The 19,975-nt window shown below is 40.6% G+C and overlaps 1 protein-coding gene across 1 annotated transcript in view; it reads right to left on the bottom strand.

Moving 5' to 3' along the window:
* The window catches only part of syne3 (spectrin repeat containing, nuclear envelope family member 3), a 41,611-nt gene extending 25,549 nt beyond the window's left edge, over positions 1-16,062 (bottom strand). The window contains exons 1-7 of the mRNA XM_084014025.1: positions 15,920-16,062; positions 12,631-12,778; positions 11,667-11,839; positions 10,140-10,449; positions 7,240-7,395; positions 5,483-5,842; positions 2,924-3,060 (exon numbers count right to left, since the gene is read on the bottom strand). Of these exons, the coding sequence (XP_083870151.1) occupies positions 2,924-3,060; positions 5,483-5,842; positions 7,240-7,395; positions 10,140-10,449; positions 11,667-11,839; positions 12,631-12,778; positions 15,920-15,933 (1,298 nt within the window). The 5' untranslated portion in view covers positions 15,934-16,062. The remainder of the gene's footprint in view (positions 1-2,923; positions 3,061-5,482; positions 5,843-7,239; positions 7,396-10,139; positions 10,450-11,666; positions 11,840-12,630; positions 12,779-15,919) is intronic.
* Between the last annotated feature and the right edge of the window lie 3,913 nt (positions 16,063-19,975).

The raw sequence follows: 19,975 nt of genomic DNA, 5'->3' as shown, positions 1-19,975 counted from the left end.
GAGATTTACAAGACAAATTCAAAACACAATTTTTCATCCCCATATATCATAGTTTTGGTGAGCATCAAAATGTCAATAACATTCGATGTCTAGAATGATGCTGAATGTACAGGGTATGTGGCTGCATCAGGTTGAAGCCAGGTGAAACCAATGCTAAACTGCTTTGAACTTTCTCTCTACTGGTTTCTCACTGGTTGCAAAAAGTATTCTGATTACATGGAAGTCTGCTTCTCACTTGAGTTATTATCTCAGTAAACATGAGTTTATGGTCTCAATCTCTAGTTTCAAGTTTTCGTCAATACAGCATGAAAGTATTGTCCCATTTAGAGTCAGACAGACCATAAAGCAGGGAATGCTTCAGGGTCTTGCTACCTTGTGATTGGCAGGTTGCTTCCACGGCCTTGCTACCGTCGTCACCATGCTTGAATGCAAAGAATGCAATTAGCTGCTAAGATTACTTTAACACATACCTTCATAATTCAAGGTCAACTTAACTTAACGTTGCTAACAGCTTCACATTAGAAGCTAGATGGAACTAGATGCAGTAAGGGTGCTGCTCGGGGTCCCGCTCGTTGTTGAAAGACACATAACTATGTTGATAAATGTGGAGCCATTAAATGAGCTTAATATATAATATAAATAAAGGAAAGGCAAGCTTACATCATGGAATTTAACTTCCTGTGTGGTGAACTTCCCACCGAACTAACTCTGAACCTGTAGAATTCAAGTAGAGTACTAGTGGTGCTGTGGAGCAAGGCTTTGATAAGTGCTGCAAATGAGATCCATAGTCCTGTTGATGGTTTGATGCACAGTTACTGGCAGTCAACAAACACAAAGTCAAAGAGAATGACGAAGTCCAGCTTGTGTTAAAGTGGATGTAAACAATTTAGGTTTGAAAATCTGCTTTGCAAATGTTTCGCCAAGCCGTGAGAAAAGTTCATGTAATGTGAACTTTGTTTATCAGAAAATGTTTACCCAAGAAAAGGTAAAGCAAAATTGTTATTAATAAAACACATCATTTCAAATTCACGTTTGGTTGCCTCCTGACAAAGGAAGCGTTTGTCCCAGGCAACATCAAGGACTCTGACAGGAGTCAAGGAGTGTGACTGCAGTTATTTATAGGGATGCATATCCTCAAGTCCCCTGCAGTAAAACATGTTTGTCTTATTGTTCTTCGTGTGCAGAGTTTGTTTTCAACCTTCATCTGCTGAAGCGGGAAAGTTTCTTTGAGCTCATCTTAAATCTCACTTTAACACCTGGACGTACCAGCAGGATTTATGGCATCGTTACGAGTTTGGAAGTGAATCATGGTCCAATATAATCTGGTGCGCCATACGGTTTGTTATAAAGAACCATCTGAGAAGCTCAATGCCAGTCGACAGAATAGCAAAAACATATCTTTCCTCAAGAATATCCTTCAGTTCTTTGCTTTTCATTCAATGAAGACAAACTCTCGGTTCTGGAACTGATGCTATGACATTAGCTGTGTTCCAATGACGGCGGCCACATCCTTCACAGACTTCGTTTGAAGACAGAATGCTTTACAGCGGCTGCAACAAGGCTGTGCCATTCTCCTTCAAATACAGGTTTCTTTTTACTTGATTCAGAGGATTCAAACTGATCCAACTCATCCCAAGATTCCTTGCTTGCCAGTGATGATTGGATTTTAATCAACACGGCATCTACAAACGTATCAGGAGCAGGACATGTGACAGAATATGCTCTTTTTGTCAGGGTTGGTGGAATGCAAAAAAAGGACCCAAATACAAAAAAGGAGGCAGGCAGGTGAAACTTTACACAAGGCGAGCTTCAGTGACAAAGCTGAAAACACTCAGACAACAAAAAAACTGAGTGCACAGGAAAAAAAATAGCAAAAAGGAAGAAAAACTAAAAAACAAACAAGAAGGAGACGCTGGACCAAAGCAGGCGATGATTCGGAGTAAAATGCACCCTAGGTAATTTCCACCATGACATCCAGCCAAATACCCCCTCAGAAGCATTTTTAGCGATGGTCAGCATTGGCCAAGAAAGGGCGATCTGCCGAATGGCTTAGTACTAGTGCGAACGGTACATTATGTATATAAAAGAAGACTTGCCTGATAGCTTCTATCCTCTGCTGCTCAACACTTGTCAACACTTGTTGACCTGATAATACAAGCATTTATAAAACTGATGAAACAATGGACCCATTTAATAAAGTGTGAGCACCATTTCCCCAGCACCAGGTGCACAGAGGGGCATATAATTAGGGAATTAAAGCAACAAAATCCACAAATGGGATGCTTAATGGTTTGTAATACATCATAGAGCAAATTCTGAAACTTTTTCTTCACGTGACTTTATTTGGTATTTTTACCCGAAACACCACTAAAATAAAGCTCAGGGAATACATGGCTCAAAACAGCAAAGACACGTCGGAGTTTAATTATCCAGAACTAGAGCACTCCATTAAGCCCTAATCTCTGAAAGTAGCACTAAAAGCTATGTGGGACGACCTGCTGCAGGGAAACAGAAAGAGAGATTCACACGTAAAATATTCAGTTATTTTGAGTAGGTTGTATTGTTAAAAGGAAAGAGAAGCATATATGACCTGATTCCAGTCACACATTTGGGGAAAATGTGGTTTTATGTAGAACATTTCATTTCTTACCAGTTTGAAAGCTACTTTGTTTGCATTGGCTTGTGGTCCTTTTCACTTGTTGCATTACTGCCACTAAACACACATTTTCCACTCAATACAGTTTTGCGTAAAATACGTAGAATTGTATTTATTTCCCTGCCGAGTCTTTGATAACTGGTTGTTTTTTCCGGTTTTATTTGATTCGCCAGGTATTTACTAGATGTATTAGTGTCCTCAAATTCTTGTGTACCAGGAATTCACATTTTATGCATTACAATTAGCACTAAACTTCCCGTCACATACCTCTGATGTTCTTTGACAATAGCCAGGACGTCATCAGAAAGGTGACGAGAGTCCTCTGAGAACCTGAAGAGCTCCTTGAGCTGAGCCTTGAGTAGCTCCACCTGGGACTCCTCCCCTGCCAGAGTATTCCTGACACCCTGCGAGATAGAAATATGGAACAAAAGATTGCAAATAAGAATTGCGACGTAGGCACTGTGATGTCATCCATTGGTTTGTGGACTACGTTTTTGAAGCCTCAAGATCGGCATTTTGGCCATCGCATTCTTGGATTTTGACCCTGGCTATCTTGGAATCTTTACAACCAGTGAAAGGAAGTGACCATATTTGGTCTGCTGAGGAGGTAGAATATTTGCCAGCTAGAATATTTCTAAATTGGCTGAAAGAACTACAGAAATGTCAACGAGCAAAATGAAGTGGAGGAAGTCAAATTAAACCCCAGTATTAAGGGCTGCATTGTTCTAACGGGCCATTATTTCCATTACATGGTCTTGCTGTAACAAACAAAAGGCACATGGCAACACACGTGCAACCAATAACAGCAGTGTTGGCACTGCCTCATTTAGCGTGCCAGTCACCAGCCTGCACAGTACCAAAGCCCTGAAGTGGCTCATGTAAATAGACTGTAGCGGTTAGTAATGCCACTCACAATGGACTAAATGACACAGATGCAGATAATTAACAAAAAGTAAGTTTGCTTCAGGTGCATCAAGGAGAAAGCATCAACAGTGAGGTTATTATTGGCTGGCTGCTAATAGGTACAACTAAATTAAACACATCCATAATGACTTATCAGCTGCGGCAGTGATTAGTCTGCTCTGACACATCTGTCATTGAGTCCATTGAAAAGCACAGCTACACTGCACAGCAAACTGTTCAAGTTTAAGCAAGTTCTTTGTTGTCGCATGAAAATATTGACAACCAGGATTCATTTTTTGGCGATTGTTGTTTGTCGTCATCAGAGCCCGACTAATTTATCGGTCAGACGATTCAATCAACCGATATTCGCCTATCGCAGATATTTTGGTTTTGGCGCAACATTAAACATCAATATATCAAGAATCTAACATGGAAAGTGCTGAACGACATTAAAAAGAGATCATACTTTTTACTGAGACAGCTTCTTTCCAGAATGCACTCAAGCATGCAAGTGTATTTTCTTAAAGGTTAGGGCCATTAACTGGAACATGTCCTCAAAGTGTTAAGCAGTTATTTCCATTACCGCTCTATGCAAACTCTCAGGAGTTGTTTACAATCCATTTCATGTCTTCAACTAAAAGTCAAACCATGCTGTGTCACAGTGAGGTGACAGCCTGTCTAGATTGTAGCAAGATGACAGACAGATCAGACTTAGTATTCAATTCACACCCAACAGAAGCTCCACAGGTCCAGAAATCCTCCCCTGGAAGTTCCTCTCCGTCTCCTGCAGATCCTGCCCTTTATCTGTCACATGCTGAACATGTATGTTCAAATTCTATAGAGGCGAAGCTTGTCACGTTCATTCCCACTTTCCTACTCCAGCAAACTGCTATCAATCGACAGCCAGACAAGAGATGGCTGTACCTGGCACGTGTCGCTGTGTGAGGGACCCTGATGGAAATGATAATCTCACTGTGAGTCTACCACACCTCACAGAGGCATTCATTCAGTGGATCCGCTAAAATGATAACACAGCAGGAGCAAGATTGTGTTTCCAGTGTGTCAGGTATGTGAGATAGGTTGTAAAATATACTGCGATAGGGAAAAATAATCCAGTCAAGAGTCATCATGTCGGGGCATGTAGATTGTATCACCTCTAAGAGGGACTAGAGGAGGAATGCCGAGTATATAAGGAGGACAAGCATCCAAATAAGGCATCAACATGACAGAAAATAATAGAAGGTGAGCATGTGCAACAACAGACAGGAATGCATAATAAATAAAAAGGAGAATAGTTGGGGGAGGACACGTGGAGTGCAAATAGAGAGACTACCACATACTGAATTTGGCAACTAAAAATGTACCTTCTGACCTACAAATGCTACAGCAGTGAGACAGGTGACAAGAAACTAAATTAAAGTGATATAAGGGAAATTTCTTAAGTGTTTTTAATACACAAATAAAATCTTTTGGAGTGTTTTGGGATTAGAATACAACATTATATCATGTGTTCATCACTTGTGTCTCCCCCCTCTGGCAGTGAGCATGATTCCAAGATACTGTCACAGAGTGAGCTCGCCCAGGCAGCAACCACTGGTTCTGAACAGTGAAGCCAATGTTGAAGTGCATTTTCTCTGTTGGCCATCAGAGGGCGACTGCTCTGGTTGCAAAAAGAAGTCAGTGACTTCCATGCAATCTGCAGTAGTTTCAATTATTCGCTCACCAATTCTCCCACATTTTGCTTCCTACTTTTATCCTACCTCTGAACAACACGTAATATTTTTATCTGGAGCATCAACACCAGAAACTTTTCTTTTAGGATTTTCGGTCACAGCTTCCACCAGTAATACAAATAACACAATACATACCTGCATTTAGAAAACTTCCACTTTATCATACTGCTGATACGTAGAGAAAACCTACCATGTATTTCCTCCAATGGCCCACCATCTGCTCCTCGGTCTGGTCTGTGTGGTCCCGAGCCTCACGGCCCTCCTCCAGTTCCTGGTCCAGCCCCTGCAGCAGCACCCTGAGGTGGCTGATGTCTTCTCCCAGCCGCTGGCATCTGGCCATGTACTGACTGTGGGAGTCCAGGCTGGAGCGCAGGCCCTCATCAGTCTCACAGAGGCCTTGTCTCAGCCTCTGCCAGCCCAACCTCAGCTCCTCGGCCTCCTCCACCACCAACTCGGCCCCTGCAGGAGATGTGTTGCCCCTCACCACCTCCGCCACTCCCTCGATATGCTGCAGGGTCTTCTCCTCGCCGGCCACGCTATCGTCAAGAGCCTGACGCCGGGGCAGAAGAAGAAACATTGCAATGTGTTTGCTTAGAAGAAAATGGATGACAACATGGTTTAAAATCATAAATATTTCTCTATAAAATTAAGCCAATTGTTAACAAAGGCCATATAAAAACAGTGAGAAGAGGAATTGCCTGCAGTTAAATAGCTCACATGGTGAATTATTCCTTCTTGCATGTATTCAATTCAATGTAATTTCACACTCAGCCCTCTGCTGCTCTCATGTCCCTTGGTTAAACACAAATACTGATTTTATCTATCTAACTCTATTTGCTTATTTTTTTTTCTTCTTATTCATTTCTTTTAGCAGTGGTTAAGTTATGAATAAAATTCAACATATCCTGTAAATGATCCTACAAATTCCAAGTCTGCCAGGAACTGGAAGGATTATGCAAAAGAAACATGGGATTTCCCAAAGTATTACAGTCATTGGTTTAACAGCATGTAATTACAAGATTTGAAAACTTAATTTTTTCCTTTATAAATGTAGCTTTTTGTTAAAAAAAAAAAAAAAATGTTGCCACATAGACTTGTTGTCTTTTCTGGAGGGGGACAGAGGATCTTTAGTAGGAGATAGCAGGTCAACAGTCGATGCCACATTGAAGTGATGTCCTTCATCTAGAAGCTGGGATTCATTTGAGATGCAGCTCATCAGTGTGTGTCAAATTCTTCTAGTCATAATTCATAATTAATGTATTACTTAATTGAATAGAAATAGCAAGTGTGTAAAGTGTAAAATGGCTTAGAAATGGCTTATAATAGTGCTTTTGTGATCAGCACCCCATGCTCTATTCTGTCTCATACGTTTTTGCAGCAATTCTTTTGGATTGATTCCATTTATTGCACAGACTTTGTATGAGAAAATGTTTTACCAATCAAGAATTTACAAAAATGATCTAAAACGAATCCATTAAGACACCAAATCCTTAAAGAGCATCATAGAAGAAGTCAGGTGGTGATTTGGTGTCTTAAATGTATTACATTTGGAGATTTTTTTTAAATAATTGCATTTTTCAGGGATGATGGCGAAAACTTCTGTTCTGGAAACTACTCAGAAACCCCCCTAAAATGTCATGCTTTAACATATACAGTTCACATTTTGAGACTGCTTTAACTGCTCAATCTATTAATGATTTAAATTAAACAGTAAACAAAGTGTTTCCAATATCACACCGATATAAAGACACCAATTCTTTGAGCACCATAGTTATTGTATCCATACATTTAGGCTTTTGATGTCTTACTGCAGTGGCACCAGTCACCATGAGGATAATTATCCATTTATTCAAACTCCAAACAGAATATTATCCCCGTTAAAAATAACGACGACAGGTTTTGAGACATCAAACAGCAGCGTCCTAATTCAGCTTCAGGGAATCTCACTTGCAAGGCTTTGAGCTTGTCCTCGGCCGTATCCTCCCTCTCCATCAGATCAGTTAGCTCCTTGGTTTTCGACAGCAGCCAGGATTGGAACCTCTGAACGCAGCCTTGGTATGTCTGGTGCTCCTCAGCGATCTTCTGAAGCAGCGACAGACGCTCCTATCACAGCAGGAGAAGTTTGAGCAGAGCACTGTTCAAAATGAACAAAGAGCTTTCAGCACATCACACGCTTCACATTTGGGTATCTGTAAATTGATTCCCTCCTGTGAGACCAAAATGGGTTGTCTGTTACTTCAACTAAAAGACAATTTTACACATCACTACCACAAATAGCTGTTTGGCAGGTAGGAGGTGCTTCCTGAAAGTATTATCTGCGTAAAACACAGTATTATTTAAATCACAATGTTCCCATTTGGAGTCCAAAGTACTGATTTGCCAGCAGACTGCTGTGTTCGAGTGAATGCATGATGTAGGCAGAGATCGAGTTGGTGTCTGGTAAAACCTGACACTCAAAGGAGCTGTCTGAAACGCTGCCACTACCATGTAAAGAGCAGATGAGGTTGTTCGGCTTTGGAAAACTTTAAAATTGGATGTTGAAGAAGCAGGTCGATAAGCAGGAGTAGTGCAACAAAGCTGTATTTATGGAAAAAACGTTTACTGGAACAAAAGGCAAAACTGAAAGCCAGGAATTTTAAGAAAACCAAATTAACCCCAAGAACTTGAACACCACATTAAAGAAAGCTGCAACCTCACAGCAAACTGCCAACTCCGTTCCCTCCCCTCACTCCAGTCATGTGAGTTTACCTTCTCAGCCTCACCCAACTGGAACATAAAACCTGCCCAGGTAAGAAGGTGAACTCAAGAGAGCAAGCATCCAAATCACATGGAATAATGACCAGACCATTAATACAAGATCTCTATGTTACAGCTGACATCTCCATCATAGACTGTATATAAGAAGTGGCTTGTGAAAGTTGTGAAAGTGAAGTTAGCTTAGAAGGTAATTGCATTGGTAGTGTGGTAGCAATGGTAGCAATGCTGCGGCAGTGGTAGCAACCTGTCAATCACAAGGGAGCCATGCCCTAAAGCATCCCCTGGTGTATCATCGATGTGACTCTAAACGGACCATAATTTACTAAATGAACATTATGCGGTATTGAAGAAAACTTGAAAATAGAGATTGAGACCATAAACTATATTTACAATGTTTATTGAGATAATAAATCAAGACTTCAATGCAATCAGACTTCTTTTTGAAACCAGAGGAGTCGCCCCCTGGTGGCCAGTGGAGAGAATGCACGTTTCAGGCACATTTTGGCTACATTTACATTTAGGTCATTTAGCAGACGCTTTTGTACAAAGCGACTTACAATTACAAAGTACATTTGTCAAACGAAGGAAACAAAGAAACCACAACGCTACACTTTTAGGAACTTGCCGCCTGCTTGTGCATTCATGTAAAAGCAGCAATTTTCTCATAACTGGAGGTTGCTTTGAATGTAAATCAGTAAAGAGTAAACTTTTGTCTCCCAATGCAGATTTGATTAAAGAAACAATAAATATCACACTTTTCATTCATCTCAAATGTAAAGTTGTGTGGGTGAGAGAGTCACTTCAAGTTTGAAATGCTTTCCATTAATGATAATTAAGCCAAAGCATGACTGTTTTGTTGGCACATACTGTATGATGACTTTTGATTCAAACCCACTAACACAGCCGACCACAGAGCCTCCCCCACACCATCATCACCTCGGTGAAAACATTTCAGCCTTTTAACCTCACTGCCACAACTCCCTTTAATCCTTCGCAAAACTCCAACTCAACTTAATGAACTGTAAGAGTGTATGTGGTGTTGGCAAGCAAAGAATCAGAGAAATACAAAAAAAAATGTTTACAGCAACTGGTATAGCAACAAGTGTTTCTCAAGTGTGTTGCTTCCTGTTCCAAAGAAGCTGTTCATCATTTGAACAAAAGGAATATTCATGCATTATACTCAAGAGGATTAAGATGCTCACTGCATCGTTCATTATCATTTTCTCTCTTTTGTTTGTTTAGTTTATTCATATACTTGTCTTCTCTCCTTGTGTCTTCAAAGTATTATTCAAATATATTCAACACACTAGCTGACCTTTGTTCACTTTCACATTAGTGATAAACATCCTGTGCATTAGCATGAGCTGCAACACACTGGCTCAAGGCTGATCACTAACATGCATGAGCACAAACCAACAGGGCTGTAGTCAACACCAATTCAAATCGATTTCAAGTCCAAGACCAGGAGCGGTTGAGTCAAAGTCGAGTCAAAAGCCAGTCAAGACTATGGGAGATGCTGAGAAGACCCTGTTTTCTGCTGTGAAAATATAAATGTCCTTTCAATGGACTTCTAAAAGGAAGAGAAGTTGAAGAACAAGAGGCTAAACTTCAAGAACAACAAGAAGAAGAGCAGTAAAACTCCTGTTGTCTGATTATGGTGAGGGCCGGTACATTTCCGACAAACACTAAGCGATTGACCAATCACAACAGAGTGGGTCAACTGATTAAGCAGAACAGACTGGGCTTTTTGGGAGGGAGGGGCAGAAGGTCACATAGGGTGTTTTAGAGAGAGGATGAGAAGAGCAGCTGCAGCACAATCAGGATGGAAAAATATGTAAACATGTTCTAGTAGTAACCTGAAATACAAGTATGCACCAGATGAGGATTAGAATTGTTGTAAAACTTCACACTAAATGAATGATGAGTGTAATAATTTGCAAAAAGAGGCAATAACACCGCATATAGTGCTGTTGAGCCATAATTATCACAGCAGGAGAAATTCTTCAACTGCGACATTGGCTCAGAGCATATGCAGACATTGTATGTAGATATGAAACAAGGTGCACTGACCACAAACATGAGCATCTCACCTCAGCTCGGTCTCTGACGTCGTTGTAGGCCTCCTGCAGCTTCTCCTGGGCCTGGGGCTCCACGCTGGGGTCCAAGGTTCTGTTGTGCAGCGCAGCAGCCTCATCCAGCAGCCTCTCCAGCAGCGCCGCCTGGCCGTGGATGTCGCTCACCACCACCCTCTGCTGGTCCACCTGCCAAAGCTTCTCCTTCACCCCCAGCTGCAGCTCCACCACGACATCCAGAGAGCGCTGCCGACTCGTCAGCCACAGCTCGAACTCCTCGTAGGCCTTCAGGTACTCGCCCCAGTGAAGCCACACCCACTCTATGCGACTGGGTGCGAGGGGAAACGCATGAAGAGTTAGGCTGAGCAGGCTGGTTTACGACACAAGACATTATATGTGTACGACTGTGTTCACATGAATAAGGTTTTAGTACAAGTGAATAGTGACACAACATTTTGTTCTTTCAAATATTGGATTTGATTTTGCTTCGTACTTGTTATCTAAAAAACAGCAAACTATTTGCTAAGCGCAGCGACTAACATGTTAATACCTGTTAATGCCACCACTACTGTTAATGCTACTACTACCATACTACCAACACCAAATGGAGTTGGAACCCAAGGGCCTGGGCTGCACGAGATTTCTGCCTAAAGGCAGTTTTTTCTCGCCACTGTTGCTGTAACGCTTGCCCCTGGGTGATGTTGGGACTTTGAAATTGTGTTGACTCTTGAAATCTTGAGCGTATTCTAGTCCTGCTCAATGTGTTAAGTGTCCTGAGATGACTTCTGTTGTGATTTGACACTATAAATAAAATTGAATTGAATTGAATTGAACATTAAATTGAAACTACAAGTCCCAAGCCATCTGTCATGTAAGGTCAGATGTTGTGCGAAGCGATGTGTCAACAACAACAACAACATAGTGAGAACTGGGGGTTATTCCAGAAAGCAGGCTCAACCAACTCTGAGTTTTGGGTTCCAGATCAGCTGATCTGAATTAGTTCACTCAACTCTGTAAACTCTGAGTTACGCACATGCCTGCCGACTCTACAAAGCCATCATCAATGGAGCGCCGATACTACGATTCACCATGGCAACCGGTAGAGAGTTATTAGATATTACTGAGTGTTTATGGAGAAAACAAGCTCATCCTGGGACCCGCCTACCCCTAAAATAAATAAATGTGACATTATGACAAAAGTTCCCTAAAATAAATAAATGTGGCATTATGGAATAAAAGTCCTATGAAATGAATAAATGTGGCATTATGAAATAAATGTCATATGAAATAAATAAATGTGTTCCCCTGAAAAGATTATATTTGTTAAATATTGGCTAAAATGTTTTTCCACAGTGCTGATGTTGACAATGCCAGTATTACTGACTCACTGATAACATTCTCAGCCAAAAACCACAGTAATTAAGCGTTTGTCACACTGTAGTACACTTAGCGATGTAGTTGGTTTGGAATGTGTGCAGTTAATTGTTTTTAATTATTAACCATAATCTCCCTCATTGGTTCTGTGTGCATAAGATATGGCAGCACCTGTGACAGTGGATGATATATGTGGAGGTCTCCTCCCACTGGCTCTTCAGGTCTTTGAGCTGAGCGTGGGTGTGGTTCCTCAGCTCTTCATTTCCGCTCTGCAAAAGACTCTCAGCTGCCACCAGCGCCATGTCCACCTTCACACGGCCTTCGTGCTCCGACTGGTGGATCTTCTACACATCCAGTAGAGCACAGCATTATAGTCCACTTAGCGCTATTTTCAGTTTCAGTTGTGAATCAGTTCATTTCAGTGTAACAACTTGTAACGGGGTTTCAGTTTTGATGGATAAAAGCCTAACTGGTCCTCTTAATGTTGTGCAGTTAATTATCATGATGTTAATTTCTGTCACTTGAGAAAATTAGCTCTAAATAGAGGCTCAGCTCACGTTGTTAGGATGCGTTATTATCAATCAGGACCACCAGACAGCCCCCCCCCTCCACTAAATTATTTTCACACACACATTTTATTTTGCTTCCGATGCTCGTGTTACGTTCCCCTAAAGAAGATCATCAAAGTATCATTATCTTATCAATTTCTATTTGAGATGAAACATAAAGAAGAATAAAGACGGATAGATGTGAAGATAAACAGTTCCTAGACGATGGAGAAGAAGAAGATGGTGAAATGATATATTCAGGGGCATCATGTGCAACATCTTTTTGATTTTCTTTTAACCATTTCATTTTTCATTCCAACAACGTGGATCAAACACTCTCAACCATTTGAAACCATAATATTGTAATTCTTCATAATGTATTTATTTATATATGTCAGACTATTTCGGGATTTTACAGTATATTATATTTAAGTATTGTATAAATACTGAGGTATGTTTCATTCACCTTCTGTACATTTTCACAAATAAAGGATTCTCAGATACTGAACCGACTCTGGAGTCTAATGATAGAGTAGTAAAGTAGCAGCAGGGGTCAGAACATAAGGGTCAAAGAGTAAGTGTCTTACCTCCGTCTCCCTGAGTCGGCCCTCCAGGGCATCACGGGGGCCCTGGGTGTTGTCGTTGGCCTTCAGCCTCTCCTGGATTGCCCGCATCCAGGAGAGGGCCGCCTCCAGGCTCTCCGTGAACCCCTGCTGCTCCTGAGTCATGACTGGTCTGAACAGAAGAACAGAAGTCCGACTCTTCATCAGCAGGTACTTAATGTTAAAGGGGAACACCTCTAACAAATGTTTAACAGAAAGCCGGGACATTTTTAAAATCCAGGTATGGTGTAAAAAAAAAACATTTATATTAACTGCATCATGGGAAATATAGGAGTGTTGAGTGCAGCTTGTCCCATACCACCTTGGATTAAAATTCAAGATACCTCATCTTCAGGCCTTTACAAACCAACAGCGACGCGTATAAAAAGGCACGAAATTCCGAATAATCTGGCGAATTTAAAACGTTGCTCTGCGCTCCAGAAGAGTAGTTCACCTCGTGGATGGGGCTGTACCTGTTATTTTTATTTCGTTTTTATTTCAATTATGCTTTCAATCTTTAGTCTTTCGTCATACTTAATGGTTTATATAAATGTAATTTATGGTACTGTTAGATTGCTGTTAGACCAGCCTTTTAGGTTTTTTTTTTTATGATCGCTAACATTTTTTTTCAAAACTTTTAACAATGTTCCTAAACTCTTAACGCACCAACACACCTACCCATTTTTGGGTAGTCTGATTTCAGGCGACGAATTTCTTATTTCTGTTTACATTGGACGGTTAAGGCCTCAGGAGACTTCCATGTCGTTCTGCCATTTTGAATACTATAACCGCAGAGGAGGGATATAAACGCCTAAACGTCAGTGTTGTAGAGCAATATAAGCATTTTAGTAACATTTGTTTGTGTTTGTTGTGTGTCTAGTTGTTAGCTGATGCTATAGGCTACAACATAGTATTGGAAGGCTACCAAAAATAAACCAATAAAAACATGGCAACATAAATCACTATCTTGCTGGAGGAGTAATTACTTCTACATACTCACACATGTTTGTTTGAAATATCAACCTCATCACCTGAAAGAATACTGGGGAAGTGGTGTTGGATGACATGTTGCTTCTTGGTACATAACGGCTACCGTAGTTGCAACAAAGAGATGTGCTTGAGAGCACTATTCGTATGAATGCAAAATACAATTTCACCACTAGATGGGAGTAATTTCTACACACCGTCTCTTTAAGCATCCATCCATCCATCCATTTTCTACCGCTTATCCTGTATTTAGGGTCGCGGGGGGGCTGGAGCCGATCCCAGCTGTCATTGGGCGAAGGCAGGGTTCACCCTGGACAGGACGCCAGTCTATCGCAGGGCCGACATGTAGAGACAGACAACCATTCACTCTCACATTCACACCTACGGGCAATTTAGAGTCACCAATTAACCTATCCCCATGCATGTCTTTGGACTGTGGGAGGAAGCCGGAGAACCCGGAGAGAACCCACGCTTACACGGGGAGAACATGCAAACTCCACACAGAAGGAACCCGGGCCGACCCGGGAATCGAACCCAGGACCCTCTTGCTGTGAGGCGAGAGTGCTACCCACTACACCACCGTGCAGCCCCCTCTCTTTAAGCAATGCACCAAAAATAAATAACAAATACACATGTGATATATTTGTGTTTAAATCTACACTATGAACAGCTGTTCACTTTGACTTCAGGCTATAAATTGTTTGCGCAGAGTACAATACGGAATGCCATTAAAGACTATAAGAAGTGGACGTACCGGTAGTCATTGTGATGTCACCAATTAGTTTGTGGGCTATGGTGAAGCTGTTAAAAAAGTTAGATTCCATAATTCATGGTCAATTTTACAGCAAAGTGTTCAAGTAATCTTAGAAACCTAATTGCATTGGTAGTGTGGTAGCGATGGTAGCAACCTGTCAATCACAAGGTTGTCACGCCCTAACGCATACTCTGCTAAAAGGTCTATTTGACTCTAAATGGACCATTATTTACTAAATGAACATCATGCTGTATTGAGGATGACTTGAAACTAGAGATTGAGACAATAAACACATGTTTACAATGTTTACTTAGATGATTAATCAAGTGAGAAGTAGGATCATTTTCTCTTAGAATTCCAAGCAATCAGACTTATTTTGCAACCAGAGGAGTCGCCGCCTGATGGCCAGTAGAGAGAATGCAAGTTTAAGGCACTTTAGATTTGGCTTCACTTTTCCGAACAGGTTGGAAGAGATTGAAATAATGTGTCTCCTGTCTTATGAGGTGCCTTTTCAACCTGTAATGACAATTTCAGGAATGCCGTCAATGGTATGAAGCCAAGGCATTGTGCAGACACTCAGTGTGCCCTCGCGAGAGGCCGCTGGAAGGGAAAAGTCTAAGAGAGAACATAACTGGCAGATGTAGTCAAGAGGAGTCGGCAGTAAAATGTATGGCAGGGAGGATTCCTGGCACTGCAGGAACACAAAGAGTCACTCCATACTTTCTCAGAGGGAAAATAAAAGGCGGGCAGCATGGGCCATTTACCCCCGTGACTCATTTCCCCCACCACCACAACATTCCTTCTACCCTCCTTCTGGCTCCCTGTTTTGACTCAGACTCCTGAAACTTGGTCATACTTAGCACTCTGTCCTCAGTGAAACATAACAAAAACTTTACACATCAAATCAAAAGTCTCATGCTAATACTTTGGACATAGACTTGAGGCTTTGACTCCCTGGAGATCTTTAACATGCACAAAACAAGTTTACAGTTAACAAGTTTACAGTTAAACGCAGTAAAGGAAAGTGAAAAAGCAGAAATGCATAATAGGTCCTCTGTAGATTGTAGCAGTGGGTTTAAACAGCGAAGTCCCTCCTCCCTCAGTTTGACAGCTCTGTCCAGGCAACTTGCGCATTAACACTAACCTTAATCCAGGTCACTGACATGTGCCATTAACGGCTGTAATTTTCACTCCATGCGTTTGCTCGTCGCTCTCCGCGGTTACCGTGTTTTCATTCAAGGACGCTAGTTTATAGCTCCAACTTCAGTTTGGTGTTGACGACATATGCTATGCTAATTCACGGAGATTTAGCGTTAGATCAGCACTGCTTTAAGGTCTCCGGCCACAAAAGACAAGCACGCAAACTCATATCGGCTCATTATAGTCCAGTTGTCTAATGTAGACCACAAGCACGGGAGGTTCCAGATAGTTCCTACCTTTGTAAACAGAGGTGGGCCTATTATCATTAGGCTAGCTCAACAACGGAGCCGGTTTATTGGTCAAGTACGGCTTTATAAGAATAAAAACACTTACGGCTTTGTGTTCATCAGGTGTGAGAGCACCCGCTTGTGTGAGTGCTGCGCTGCTGTGTGGTGTGTACAGTGAAGTTTATAGCATACAGGAAGTAGAGCCGAGAGCACTGGGGGCGGGAGTCAACGCACACTTTCATGCTGCCTTCACTGACTGCTCGAAAACTAGAGCACTACCCGACAGTACAACAGAAATGCAACACTATGACGAAACAAAATGTTCAGTGTATGCTACAGGAACAGCATTTTACACGGACTAGCCTACAACACTACAATGGGTTTCACATTTAGTACAAATAATAACAAATAAACAATTATGTGGTGCATTTTGGCGTTTTCTTAAGGAATTAAACAATACATAGCCTACATTACTGTAACAGCAATTTTATATATATTTTTAAGTGTTTTGCAAACACAGAACTTTACTATATTTATGAACATATTTATTCCTGTAATGTCGTTGTTTTTAACCAACACAAATGAACACTTAAATGGAAGAAAAGCTTTGAAAACAAACACAAAAACAGGCCATCTTCAAACACTAGTGGTTCTTGTGGTGCATTTACATTTTATCAACAGTTATTTTTCATCTCTTTGAATCCAATTTCAACTTGTACTGTAGTTCAGCATTTCTGACAGTTCAATTATAACTCAGTAGGTTCCGCTCATAGTGAATTACAGTGTTTTCCTGCAACACTAAACTCATCAGCAGACCAGTTTGAACCAGAGGAAGGAACAAATCCAAAGCAGCTGCTGACTCAGAGCCCAACACGTCACTGATTCAAACTGCAGCCCGCGTCTCAGAATTCGGTTCCTATTAGTGGAAAGAAGCTTCCATTAAGTCCATCAGAATTTATCCAGGGTTTAAATTACTTTAAACATTTCCTGAAAAAGAACATGAACAGAAGACAACGGATATTCATGGATATAACAGTTGGCAGAACTTGACAGCCTTCTATAAATAGTCTATATTTTAAAACAGAGTTGAGTTGCTGCCATTAAGTATCAAGTTAAATGTATTTATTTCATTTAATTTTGGCTGCTAAGAAGTCAAGAATGGAATCTCACTGACCAATGTTTAGCGGCAAGGAAAATATTAACGACTTGTTACAATCAAGTTGACAAATGTATACAAATGTCCCCTGTGCCTGTTAGACAAGTAATTAATATATATAAATGAGGCCATTTAATTAATATAGCATTAGATTATTATTACTGGTGCACATAGACTGTATATAAGAAGTGGATATTGTAGTTTTGGCTGTTGCAATCAGGAAATCTTTTGCAACCAGTAAAGGAAGTGACCATATTTGGACTGCAGAGGAGCGACGGGTGGATCTGTCAACCTGTCAATCATAACACAATTTTATTATCTTCATGTATGTATGTATGGAATGTGCTTACCATTCTGTATGCTGTGTTGGTTATCCTTGTATTATGCTATGTTTTAGTTGTATCATATCACATTTCTATTTACTGTGTAGCACCCGTGCATTGCGATTTACACAAAAGGCTAGATAAATAAAGTTTGATAAGGTGGTCACACCTTAAAGCATCCCCTGCTTTATGGTTTATTTGACTCTAAATGGACCATAATTTACTAAATGAACATGATGCTGTGTTAAAGCAGACTTGAAACTAGAGATTAAGACTATAAACTCATGTAATGATTACTGAGAACATAAATCAAGTGAGAAGTATGGTCATTTCCTCACAGACTTCAATGCAATCAGACTTTATTTTGCAACCAGAGGAGTCGCCCCCGATGGCCAGTGGAGAGAATGCAAGTTTCAGGTAAAACCGTTGTACTGCCAGCCGCCATGTGACTTCCGTCAATGGCGTTATTATAGCATGGATGACCTCTGAGCGCGGTGAACTGCGTTTATGTTTCCACAGGCCTGGAAAGGAAGGAGTGAGGGGAGGGGTATTCAGTTAGATTCCAATCCTACACTGTCCCTTTAACCAATGATCTGTTTTGTTACTGACTAGCCTACTCTTTTGTTTACTTTCTCAACTTTTTTCAATTTCTAGGTTTCTAAACATTCTGTAGAAAACTATATAGAGGATTATGTAGAGAACTATATTGAGAAGTATCAATGTGTGGTTGTACAATGATGAACAGAAAAATAATAATAATAATATATATATATATATATATATATATATATATATATATATATATATATATATATATATATATATATATATATATATATACATACATACATACATACATACAAGATGGATTGTGGGATACTGGGAGTGAGGGAGTCACTATCCAATAATTCTCACTAAACATTCAGACAGCACTACACCATGCTGAATTATTATGCTGATTTATGACACATCCTGTCTCTTTAAGTCTGGGGCATGTGATTGGCTGAATGGTTGGGAGATAGTGACAACATTACTATCTTAAACAGAGTGCATTTTGAACATATATTCTTATGAAATAAATGCTTCAAGAGTTTTGGTGGTAAACTAATCTGTGAATGTGTGGCGGACAAAATAGGATTACAAAAACATGAGGAGAATATGTCTCCCTATCTTCAGTTGAAATTACAACCTTGACAGTCACTCAAACATGGATTTGAATCCATTAACTGCTTCATCTGGCTTCCTTGGTCCCAATCTTTCGGACCATTTATTGCATGAATGTTTATTTTGTCTGTACTGGAATAGGTTCTACCCCTGAGGGTCTGGCGTCTGCTAAAATGCCAGTACATTAAATTTGGGAATGAATCCCAGCAGGTAGAGTCGGAGTGACTGTTGCTAATGACTTACAAGTCAGAAAGTGAGTAGCGTCTCCATTCTGTATTCAACTCACCCACAAGCAGTTTATTTTGCGAGGCACGAGCATTCAGGTGATACATATTCATGAGCACCTGTTTGTGTCTTTCTGCAGTTCCACATTTAGGGCACTGAGCTGTCAGAAGCCCGCTGTGCTATAAGCAGCTTCAATGATCAGCTTCCATCCGGGGGTTGGTATGGTCGTAACTATCTAGATCTGAAAGTGGTGATTTCTTCATGTATTGGACAAGTTTGCATCTATTTTTCTCCTGCCAAGAAACAATGTGCTTCCTTGCACTCTTTAGGGGTTGAGGAGTGACTGTAAGTGTTTCAAATGTGAGAGCAGCTGCTTTGCTCTCACAGCATTACAGCCGCTACCGGATAATAGTACGGGTGTTGCAGACTATTGTCATGAATATGTTTTGCACAGGCAGGGAGCCTTAAGTGTGCTGTAGAGCAATCATTCCCAAAGACTGGGTTGGGATCCACAGGTGGGTCACAGGAGATTTGATTTGTGTCGCCAAATACATTTGTAGAATTTCTTCCATAGTCTTTTATTTCAAATGTATGTTATTTTAAGCTGCATGAGGGAGCCTGAATGTTTCTATTGTTTTGATCATTTTAACCTACTTACATCTCTACTATGACTCTAATATGAAAGGAACACTTAACATGTATATACATTTTCTATAACACATGCATAAAACAAAGTTGCGATTTATCAAACGTATATGTCTTCGAAATGGCTGGTTTACCTAATCAAGGTGAGTCCCCAGAAAATGTTTGGAAACACTGCTGTTGAGTTTCTGTTATGGTGGAAAAACTAAAGTATAAACTCAAAAACATTTGTTTGGGTCATAAATATATCTGGGAATGCAAGTTCATAATCATGGCTAAGAAAATGTGTTGAACCATTTCTGTATCATCACATACTGTTTTTTACATAGGATGCCAGTACATGTGGCAAATCTCCTAAAAAAAGCTCTGTGTCAAAATAAGCAGCTTCTCTGCTGAACATTAGCTAGCACGTGTCTGCTTGGATTTGAAAGTTTAAATTCTCTAGAACCTTGCCAATGCTTTAAGAAATGGCATTAGATCAGTTAAACCCTAATCGTCCCAAAGCTTCACGTCTCACCACGCACTATGTAGATATTTGCACATGAGATAAAAAAAAAAATGTCATACAGTTGTCAGCAGCTTGGCAGTCGTGAGCAAATCTGGCGAGAAGAAAGGCTGAATTTGAAATGCATTCTCCACATTAGACTTGGAA

This window comes from Eutrigla gurnardus, assembly GCF_963514095.1.
Source record: "Eutrigla gurnardus genome assembly, chromosome: 7".
NCBI classification, from domain to species: domain Eukaryota; kingdom Metazoa; phylum Chordata; class Actinopteri; order Perciformes; family Triglidae; genus Eutrigla; species Eutrigla gurnardus.
This window is presented reverse-complemented; position numbering and strand designations above follow the sequence as displayed.